General features: G+C 43.3%; 1 protein-coding gene across 1 annotated transcript in view; it reads right to left on the bottom strand.

Moving 5' to 3' along the window:
* The window catches only part of LOC118329863 (slit homolog 2 protein-like), a gene marked incomplete at its 3' end in the record, with an annotated part of 15,481 nt that overhangs the window by 2,853 nt on the left and 689 nt on the right, over positions 1–11,939 (bottom strand). Inside the window, 1 exon segment of the mRNA XM_035664190.1 lies at positions 1,249–1,320. Within this exon segment, the coding sequence (XP_035520083.1) occupies positions 1,249–1,320 (72 nt within the window).

Raw genomic sequence — 11,939 nt, 5'->3', positions numbered from 1 at the left:
CACACACACACACACTGCTGATTCAGACCGGCCAAGCACCCAGAGCCAGACGAATGGAGGTATATCAGCTGTGTTGATTTTAGACTGACAGGATAGATGGCAGCTGATTGTAAAGATAAACCTCTGTTCCTGTTTTGCTCCTTCTGAGGGTTGCCCAGGGGTCAGCAGGATCAGAGGTCAACCCGCTGTTAGTCCTAATGCTGTTGCCCCACAGAGGTCACTCACAATACACAGACACAGACTTTTTTCTGGTTGCACTCACAGACATGCCATGCACCACCATGTTAATCATGCATCATGTATATGGTTGGCTGACATTTCAGAAAGCATGCAGTGTGTGTGTATGTGTGTGTGTGTTACATGTAGCACAGTGGTGGCTGTGAGAGAATCAGAGGCTTTACAGCAAAGGAAGTTTTGTCTTTAGTACTCCTGTAAGGAGTTGTTTCCTTCATACTTGCTAGTGACAAGCCGCTGACATGGAGGCATTTAACCTCCGTGGGGGTAGAAGGTGGTGCAGAAAAGGAGCCATGCATAGGAAGATGAGAGGGGACAAGAAGCAGTGGCAAGCTGAAGCTGAGAGAAAGAAGGGCAAGACAGGGGGATGGGCGAGTAACGATGAGGCTCGAAAATAGTAAAGGCTTTGCTGGGTAGTAGGAATTATGTGCAGCTCGTGTTACATCAAATACATGTTCAGGTCTACACGGTTTCCCCTCTGGCAGTGTTTTTAACACCTATGGCACTACTAACGAGTGTGTGTGCAGATATAATCACACATGCAGACACTTTTACAACTACTTTAATACCTGAAGTCACAAGTGCTGTTTAATTTCAACACAGAGGGAGTCAATGACTTCACCTGAATGTGTTAACTGTGTTGAGAGCCTATTTAGGACTGGCGCTTGTGTACACATTACATGTTGATGTGTGGGAACAGAGGGCAAGTGAGTGTGTGTGTGTCTAAGGGACAATAAGTGCTACTACAACAGACAGAATACAGTGAGAGAAAAGTCCATTACTTCACTTGCTGCAGTCACTCAGTAGCTTAATGTACTCTGGAGTAGGACTCTTGACAGAAGCATCTCCACTTCACTGGGTTTATGCTAATTTGAGCAGCAAGTCTGTACAACTTGTGAGCTGCAAGGTTAGATACAGCTCAAGTATGCATGAATAGATAAACTCAGACTCCACACCACGGGTACACATAGAAACATCTCATCATTACACATGAACATGAAGACAAGTACTTACAGAACTCGGATGTATTTGAGTCCAGCAAAGTCACTCTTGGTGATGCGTGTGAGGTTATTTCCATTCAGCTCCCTGCAAAGACAGACACGCAAACATGTAAATAATGCATTTTTATTCTCCCTCGGAACCTAATAAGCTTCATAATTATAAGAGCAGACAGTGGCATAGAGGCATCCTTGTCTACTGATACCTGAGGCTTTGCTTCACACAACCACACACATCAGGAACACATAGTTCACACACACACACACAGCTGTTTGCTAAAGGATCTAAAGCATGGCACTGATGTAATATATGCTGAGAATGTCTTTAATTGCCTTAGATGTGATGTGAAATGTAACATATATTGACAGGTAGAATCAGAAAGGTTGCGTTAAAGGGAAGTTCACGCTCGCTCCTAATTCCACTGGGAGATATTAAGAGGACCTATTAAAATGGAAGCCACATTTGAGCTGCCTGTTTGTCTTTCTATTCCAGCCCTCTCCCACCAATACCCACAACCCCCTCTCTCCCTGTCTGCCCTGTTCTTCTGCTATTGGTGGGGATTAGCAGGAGCCAGCAGAGGGGATTTGGGAAGGGCCACAAGGGCAGAAAGCTAAGTGCTGTGGGTATAATGGGAGCAGCCTCCCTGCTGAGAGCTGGCCATTGCTACAAAAGAAGGGGAAGACAAAATCGTTGAAAAATAGAGGTTTTTAATATACTGTTGGTTTCTTAACTATTATCTAATGGCTGATAATAACTCTTTCCAAAGTGTTGGGTATTTGATAACTCTATTTGTAGCATGCTGAACTTGACTGTGGCCCCCTCAGTGGTTTGGTGGATTCAGTTACTTCTACAAGAGAACACCGAAAGATTCACATTTAACCTCAGTAGCAGAATGTATTCTCTTGACAGAGAGAAAAGAAAGCAGGCAAAGCATGCAGACGTTTCTCTGTGCTACTGCACTTTTTAAACATTATAGGCCCACCCTAACCTGATCCCCCAATCCCCACCCCAAATCACAACCAAAAAACTGGTTCCAAATCTACGCTGAAAGTGCTGGTCTCTCTCCCTCAGTCACTCTCTCCTTCTCTCGTCTAATGACCACTCCAGGGACTGTAGCGCTATGCAGTACGAAAGAGAACGGTCATTATAGACAGATGGTGTGTGTGTGCATGCGTGTGTGTGTGTACACAGGTGCATCGACAGGCCAAGCGACAGGGCCACGGGAAATAAATAATGGACTGGGCTTCATTAGCCTGGGCTCTGATACACACACATGTGGTCCTCATTACAGGTGCTTACGCAGATAGGCACACACACACACACACACACACACACATCCACACACACTTCTGGATTCCCAATGTCTTATCTTCAGGGTGGTCATTGCTGATGATACCCGGAGGACATTAAAAAGGAGAACAATATAAGAGGAGAAAGGAGAGAGAGATGGTTAAAGTGAGAGGTGGCAAGGGGAATATATGGAAAAATGACTCTCATGTAAACAAGTGAAACCACACTTTTCTCCCCCAGCACTGAGGTCTAGCTTTATCCTGTAATAAGAGACATGCCATAGTTTCGGCATGCTGACTAATCAAAGAAGTTATGCAACAACATCTCGAAGTGTTTCGTTAGTTCTGGTGACTGAACTAAATTTACTGTTCCTGGAAATGTCTTTAGACGATGCTGTGTTATCCTGCTGAAAGCGTCCATCTTAAAAAGCATATGCACCTGTTCAGCAATGCTGTGACATTTAGGCAATGCTCAAATGCCACCAGCAGCCTATGATGCTTTAACTAGTCAAGATCCCGACTGTTTATGACATACTCTGACCTTTTCCATTGGCATTTTGCAACTGTAACCATGCAATGTTTTCAAGTTTTTGCAATTACCAATTGATAATCAGGTCTTTGAAAATTGCACAGGTATTAATGTTTCTAGTGTTGCTCATCTGCAACAAGGAATGGTGACTTGAGCATGTTGACATGACCTTCTCAAGTTAACTTATATTTAGCTGTAAATGGCACATTTATGGAATTCACTGTCCCAACCATTTCCCAAAAAAAGGAAATCTAAACTCCAAACTAAAAAAGTGCAAATGGCCCATATATAGTGTTGCAGCTCCTGGTGTGACCCATCTGATGTCTGCTGAACCAAGGGAGAATTCTGTCTTTGGGGAAACTTGCCAACTTACTGTCGTCTGTGAGGATGCTTGGTTGCTCTGGCTGATGGAAAGTAGCTGGGATTCACATCAGCTTTAGACTGGGAAGTAATTTTTGCATGTGCATGCACACACACACAGTAGTGGTATGCACATGGTCAGTGAACTTTGGTGCTTCATAGATGAACAAATCTAGGTGAACCCACAGCTTAAGCACAGAAAGGTAAGAGAATATGGACTCTAGACATGCATACGTTCTGGAGTCTGGAGTCAGCGATGCTTGTCTCTGTGATGATTCCACGTCTGTGGCACTATATGCCAAAGTAATATATGGTGTCAATGCCGCAAAGAAAAATCTGCTGTTTATTAGCTATACAATATCAGTCACTGCTATGTTCTTTGTTTTAAAATCAAAGGAGGCAAAGCAATGGCTTTTGGCACAGCAGCAAAGGCACGTTCGCTCCTTTCATAGACAGATGTTTTGTAGTACCGACTTTGTGCGGGTTTTCCCATTACAGTACTGCAGTATTTCTGTACAGGCAGAAAATTATTAGGTATCATTCCCAGTTCCTACAGCAAAGGATTTCCACCTCCAACTGCTTCAGTCAAATCCATTCCATCCTTTGGAAACTCTGTAAGGATTTCCAGTGCTGACAAACTTCCTGCAGAGCAAGTGGATTTATGACATCACTATCTAATCCCTCTTCATCTTCCGTCCCAAGTTGATTGATGCCTGGGAGTACTTCCTGGTGCACCTTCCCTCGAGTGGACATGCAGCAGCTATGCTCCACCACTCCACATCTCTATAATTCAAAGGATCTCAGAGCACTGCTACAATGCTGAAAAACTCATTATGTTTATTTCTGCCAGCTGCTAGGGTCTCTCGGCTGAGGGGGACCTGGTTCGAATTGAGCAACATTACATGAAATGAAACCCCAAGACTAGAGGGAGGATAAGCAAACACGCTGCCTTGCTAAGGCCTGAGTACAGATACACTCACGCAGATACAAATATCAACATGTGCTCTGTTTCTTAAACACATACACAAAGACCATATAAATATACTGTAACAAGGAATGCACACAAACACACCAACTGGCATGAACACAAACAGTGCCTGTGGGAATGGCAATTGTGCTCTGTTGGGAGCTGGCCAGAATAAAAGAACATTAGGGTCACAGAAGAAACTACTGTTGGCTGTACAGCTTTTCACCAAACATTATTAACACACAAGTATTACAATAATTTACACAGAAACACTGCAGAACTGAAATGTATAGACACAAAGGGATTGCGGGCTAGCAAACAAATCAGTTACTTAAAACAAGGCAAAATAAAGCAGATTACTTTATTTAGTGATCAAACATCTCAGCTGTCATTTTCAATCAAACAGCTAAATTGCTGCCACACTTTGGACTCTAGGGTTGGGGGAGCAATGAACATGTCCAAATACTGGGATTAGATGTGACTCTTGTGGGTACCAAGCTGATATGGGTAACATTCTTCAATAGTCTTATACTTGCAGCCACAAAACAATTAGCAATGTAAAACATACTCACTGGCTGGATCAAAATGTAGGCAGGACAAATACTAAATGTAGCCAGGGTTGCAAGCTTACAAACATGTCTCACAGTGTAACAAAAGCATTTCACAAGTTGAAAATAGCACACCTTTTATCGTACACTTAATTCCATATACCCTCTATTCCTATTTTAACACGCACGGCCATGCAGTCCCCCCTATACTAGCTGCTGGTTTTGTTACAGCATATAGTTATACAAGCAAGGACAAGCTAAAACAGCAGTAGGGTAATCCTTCCTCTAGAGGTCAAACTGGACGTTGGTAAGTCTTGCTATTTTGCAGATCCAATTTAATTCAGACTAAACTCTCCAACAAATCCGGATTTGACTGGAAGCAAATTAGTAAAAGTAAATTCGTCTTGCACCTTCCTCCTTTAAATTAGACTTAAATGATTTATGAAGGTGTTCTTTTTTTGCAGTAGAGTCATTCTGATTTGCTGCTGTGAGCGCCACAGGACCATTTGTCCTGAACAGCTTTTGCCTGGCAGGGAAGACAGAAGCCAGCTGATTGAGGATCAGTGGCATTGTGCTGTCCAAACTCCTCACTGCGGAAACAATCTGATGATCAGAAGTCTGAGGTCCTGTATAGCCCAAGCATGGATGCTCATTAACCACCGTCACACACTGATAATGCTATTTGACCAGACCAGCAAGTGCTCTCTGTAATGAATGAGCCGAAAAGGTTGAGAAGCTGCGGAAGAGTGAAGCAATCCTCCTCCTCCAGACTGTATAACATATGGACGTGACAGCCGTGAACAGCAGAAAGGAAGAGAAGGGTCCTGTGGGGAGATAGAGTCACCGAGAGACAGAAAGAAGACAGTGTTGTTAGCTGCCTAAAAGCGATGGTGTGGAGCAGTGTGGTGGAGTGTTGCGAGTAGACGGGGAGCTGTAAAGAGCTGACGGGCTGTCTGTGAGACGTCAGTGGAGAGATGAGGCCTGGTAGAGTATGAGGAGAAAATGTCCTATATACTAGTTGGTCCAACAGAACCAGGCAGGACCATCCGGGCTCACAACAGCCTCCTACTCAAAGATAGAGAGACTGAGGAAGTGAAAGAAGGAGAAAGAAAGAGAGAAAGAGAAAGCAGACCACCATGACCAAAATAACACACTCTTAAACCCAACTGGAACACTTCTATCCACACTAAGAGGTCAGATTTCTGCTCAGCTTGAACAAAACATTCCCTCCTATTGAAATGTGGCTTTCAGACGAGCAGTTAAGGCCCTCAACTGTACATTTTTAGTGTGTGTGTGCGTCAGCGAGCGCCTGAGTGTGTGTGTGTGTGTGTGCATAGACGTCTGAGAGTGTTTTCCCAGCTCCCGGGCTCCTCAAGGGCTATTTACAGTTTTCATTCTGCTCAGTCAGGCCTCAGGAGCAACATTACTGATAGGAAAGGTAAACATCAAGCAGATCCTACACATGCATTGCACACAGACAGACAGACAGACAGACAGACAGACAGACAGACATGCACACACACCCACACACACACACACACACAGAACCCCTTCTTGGAGCCTTGACCCTTTGCAAAGTCTCCTGCATCTAGCAGAGCCTCTCTCATTATATAAATGGCTACAGGTAAAAGTCAGGGACCAAAACCCAAGCATCTGTCTTATGCAGTTCTTACCTGGCCTTCACACTACAACAACCTTGACAAGGAGACTCAGAGCTTTTTTCATGGAGCAGATGCTGCTGTAAGCTAAAACTAGACAGATAGCTAGAAAGACGGGGGAGATGGGAAAAAGAAGCCAGGAAAAATAAAAGGGAGGAAAGTAGCACACAGCGACTTTCTGATCAAACATAGATAACTTATGACACTCTCTAGGCCGAAGTGAATCAATTAAACATCTGTTCCAACGTGTGTTACTGCCACAGGCTAAAAAAGAACACACACAGGGCTGTAGTAGAAGCAGAGACTGTAGGGTCTTTCATGGTTTATACTGTATCTGTAGTTTGTTCAGTGACAGACGCTGAGGTTCTGTTGTGGCTTTGAGTCCTGCATGAAGGCATTTAGGCTGTATGAATGTGTACTTTGACTGTAAAGTGTATCATGTGGACAAAACATCTGCTCTGCCACATTTATTATGTTTCGGTTATTCCGCACAGAAGACTGAGACAACGTTTGCCTGACAGATGTGCACTGAGGACTGGTAATTTGATGGATGCTGCATGTGTGCTTGAATCTGTCTGTTGATCCCCAAGAATAAAGAGTTGTTCTATGTTCGGCTCTCTCCCCCACTGAGCTCACTAATACCTGCATTCCTCCCGATCTGTACAAAGATTAACTCATCTGCTAGCAGATGACCCCGCTGCAAAAAGCTGCAACAATAACTCAATTAAGTGATTAGTCAATCAAAAGAAAATTTATTTGCAAATGTTTTAGCCATATTTCTGGCAAAATGCCAAACATTCACTGGTTTCAGCTGCTAAAAGGTGAGAATTTTCTGCTAGTCTTTGTATGAAAAACAGACCTTGGATTCTTTCTGGACTCTGAACTTTTAATAGATTCATAGATTTTTGGAGAATTAGGAATGACTTAAGTACAGTACATTAAAACCCTCTAATGTTGCACTGAACACAGCACTGATATAGCACCCCTTTGCATCTGGCTTGCTGCCCATCATTTTCTCTCAAACTTGCATCACATCAAGAGCATCTTGACTAGCGTGAAATGTGGATTATGAAAGCATATCTTAAATGTCAAGAAAGTGTTCACTGATGTTCATTTTAACACACACACACACACACACACAGACAGACAGACACACACATATCACCCACCCCCTTCACTCTCCATAGCCAGCTTCTAACTTAGCCGGGAGGGTTAAAAGGAAAGATGGACTTCACAGAGATGAAAGGTGATCTAGGTGGATTCGCCAAATTCGATTTTCATGGTCTGCTGAGATACAGCCACTCTTAGATAGGCGTGCAAAGCAATCATGCATGTACATTCATATATGCACATGCACCCAGACATTATATATAAGCTTGTCAGAGTAAAATAAAATTACTTGTCAAGTAAAATACACACGCGTGCCACTGATGATGATGTGTGTGTCTCTCATGAGCACAATCAAATACTTCCACAAAGTGGCTCAGGAGAGCAGGCCAGTAGGTCTGGGGTGAGTTCAGACACACAGCAGCTGACTTTGATGCTCAGCAGTCTGTCATCACACTGCTTAGACAAGCAATATGCTTAGTACATTTATGTAAAATGTAAAAAATTTACTAAATGCTGAAAAAAAAAATCATAAAAAGCGCCACAGGAGGAACTACTTTGGCCTACGATACCTATATTACCACATACCTTGTCTGACAGAGACAAGCTCACAAAATACTGAACTCCAAAGATGAAGCTATAGCAATGGTGTCCACTTCAGTGCAAGAGACCACAGCTGTGTAGAGCAGGCAGTAAATTGAACTGACTCAGTCCCAGGCCTGTAATTTCACAATCCTCCCTGAGCATAAACATTCTCTGAATGATCTTCATTCCAGGCATTATCACTCCTCACGGGATTACCGGCTGTGAGGATGGATATATTGGACTGTAAAAAAGGACCTGAATGAAATCTCAGTCTCAGGGCTAGACCTATTTTGCCCTTTATAATAAATAACATAATCTTGTTTATTCATTCATTATCTTTGTGGTGAAGTTACACCTCTCTTCACACCTCTGTGCAGTAATCCCTTCATTAGTGATTAACAACCTCGGTTACTGTGCCAGCCTCGCATTGAAAGATCTTCTCATCCTGCTCTCGACCCCCGCAGCTCTACCCCTCACCCCAAGTCTTTGTCTTTTCACGTCTCGCTCTTTCCACTTTAGTCACATAGCCAGAGTTGGCAGGTAGTGGCCAGGCTGTGTTCAGTCTTGTCAGGGTAAATTATGGATCAGGTGGCTGGTGAGCTGTCAGTTGTACCAGCAATGTACTGGTGCCAAAAACACCGCAGGCATTCCCTGGCACATGCACACACACACACACACCTCCCACCTCTGACCCCCAAATACATAAACATGGTTATCGAAGCAAGGGAGCCCCTCATCTCCAACCACCACCAAACCTCATGTGTTTTCATCTAACATTACTTATTCACTGCACGTATACACATACACATGTGGACGCACATGCACAAGTTTATGAACACAAGTGAACATCGTATTTATGCAGGCATGCACAAAAACACACACACACACACACACACAAACACACACACATATGGTGTCCAGCCTCCACCTTCCCTATTCTGGAGGAGCTCCACCATTCTTAAAAATCTCAGTACAGGGTATTTTCTGGCACAGAAAATACATAATCAATACACTTGCTTTAGCTTGCTTTTTGTAATTAGACACACACACACACACACACACACATATATATATATATATATAAATATACAAAGCTCCTCCCCTTCTGCAAATAAACTCATTCACAGATGAGGCACACACTTAATCTAAGCAGCAGGGCTGTTAGAAAGATAAAGCAAGGAGAGAAAAGGGCTGAAGGTTTGGTCAATACCTGTCCACCTAAAAGTTTAACTATCAATCAACCATTGTCTATGCAGAGTTACTCACTAATCAATAATCAGCCTTACAGACGCTGGTTTTCTCTCAGCATAGCTTGATATCATTGTTTTTTCCACATGCTATTTTGCCACAGCAGATGTATATAGACAAGGCCCGGAGACAAGGGAAAGAGATGGGGAGAGAGGATGGATGCAGAGAGGGAGCAGAGAGGGAGCAGAGGGGGAGGGAGTGGCCGGTGGCCCGTACGAGGCAGGGTGTGATTTTAATACGTGAAGCTCACAGTCTCATTACAGGCTTCAGTCTGAGGAGCACAGGGGTCAGACCTGATCCAAACCCACACTGACAAGTGTAAATGGGATTCTGCTGTCTGTCTCAACACCCTCCATACACACACCCCACCCTACAAATGCGCACACACACACACTTTCTCCCAAAACCAACCCCCTCCTTCTCTAACACACACACATTTACCAAAAGCATCACCCTGTATACATTAGCGCAAACACATGCGCATGTGCATTCACACTTATCCATAAACATACAACAAAGTAGACTGGCAGAGTAAAGTGCAGCATTTTCTACTTTAATAGCGTTCTCTAGTCTGCGTCTCCTTTTCGTCCCATCGCTAATGCTTACGCCTCCTCCATCCATTAAAGAGGCAAGTACAGTTTGCAACATTACACATTTGAAAGCTTTATAATTTAAATACATTTTTATAAAGCAAAAGCTTCTGCTGACGTTTATTCTAAAGACAAGTGCCACCAACCCCTGGGACAATTCTATAAAAACTTCACTGACTCACTACTCATATTTGACCCCAATAGCGGTTGCACAAGTTTATTCACATAAACACACGTTTACCAAATACATACACATAAATCTAGCTACACACATGGGGATATTATGTGAGGCAGGGTGGGCTGCGTTGACTTGCACAATCTCCTTGATGAATCACCCTATGTAACGGCCTGCAGGAGAGGACAGTCTCCAGTGTTAAGTAGTACCTCTCTATGGAGACAAGCTATCTTCTACATGACCTACACACACAGCTAATACATGCACCACCACACGCACTCCCCCCCCCAAAAAACGAAAAGGCAACGACTCAGGGAATAAATTGACCTTTATATGCATCATGTTGAAAATGCAGTGTTCTGAGTGTGCAAGACATGCTTGAAAACATCCAGAGATGTTACAATGATAAAATCCCCTACTGTACATGACCTATGAATGCACAAACATCTTTTAACACAAAAATGCTCTTGAGTGAAGGGGCAGGGTATATTTCCAGTGTGAATGGCCATTCATGTAAAAGGAAACCACAAAATGACCATGTTTCCTCTCTGCTCCAATGTTGAAGCAGCATGTGCACATAAGCAACCCGGAAACATGCAGACCGCTAGGCGAAAAAAAAAGAAGGTGTTCTTAGAAATTAAATATGAAAAGCATAAAATATGCAGCTAACTCCCACTATGCCAACGCTGCCTCTGACACGGCTTTCTCTCCTCCGTTCCCACTACATGTTTTATTCAGGGTTGATATTCTAAAAACTGAACTAGAACAATCTATTTCCCCTTGCACTCCTCACTTTTGATTTACTGATGAATATTTCAGAGACATGTCAGAAAAGACAGAGAGAAACTCCACTATGCAAGCCGGCGTCTGCCTCACCTCTCCCTCCGTCTCCCATCCTCCCCCTGTTTTACAAGACAGCTACGTGATCCTCGTGCAAGACTCACTTAAGTAGCAGATTTGCTTAATTTTCTACATGATTTAACAATTTGTGGAGTGAGCGTTCAGGGGCATGAGAAGGGGGGAGAGGGGAGTCTTTGGCCCAGAAGTGGAAGAAAGCGAAACGGAAAAGAGGGGGGAAAAAGAGATAAAGAGAGGCACAGACAGGACACATGATATGAGCGGGGGAAACATATTCCCAAATTTAACAGAATCTAAGATGACCACAGACCAGACAGCAAATCTGATTCTGACTCACAATAATTTAAACTTTAAGTCAAACTTTACTTTCTAATCCCAAAATGTATGCCAAATTAAAAAGCGGATCCAAAATTAGACTTCTTATATTTGCTTTTAGAAAAAATATATACCAAATACATGCGGCAACCATAAACAAGCAGGTAAGTAAATTATGGACACATGTGAAAGGCACACATCTGCTCCTGCTCTTTCCAGTCCCTCATGCCTATTTATACCTGACTGGAATGCCAGTGACTGACTGACTGACTGACACACACACACATACACACACAGCTTTACAGGCAAGGCTATTGTTCTCTTTCAGTCTAAGCAAAGTCGTGTGCACCACTGCAATATATTCAAGCATTACTATACCATACAATATAGCAAGGAAACATAAGTGAAACAGTGACAAAAGAAGACAGAGAGACACCATCAGGGAGTTTCTCTATCACACACACACCCACCCACACA

Source organism: Morone saxatilis, unplaced genomic scaffold (genome assembly GCF_004916995.1).
Source record: "Morone saxatilis isolate NCDOM2014 unplaced genomic scaffold, NCSU_SB_2.0 Contig19, whole genome shotgun sequence".
Lineage (NCBI taxonomy): Eukaryota > Metazoa > Chordata > Actinopteri > Moronidae > Morone > Morone saxatilis.
This window is presented reverse-complemented; position numbering and strand designations above follow the sequence as displayed.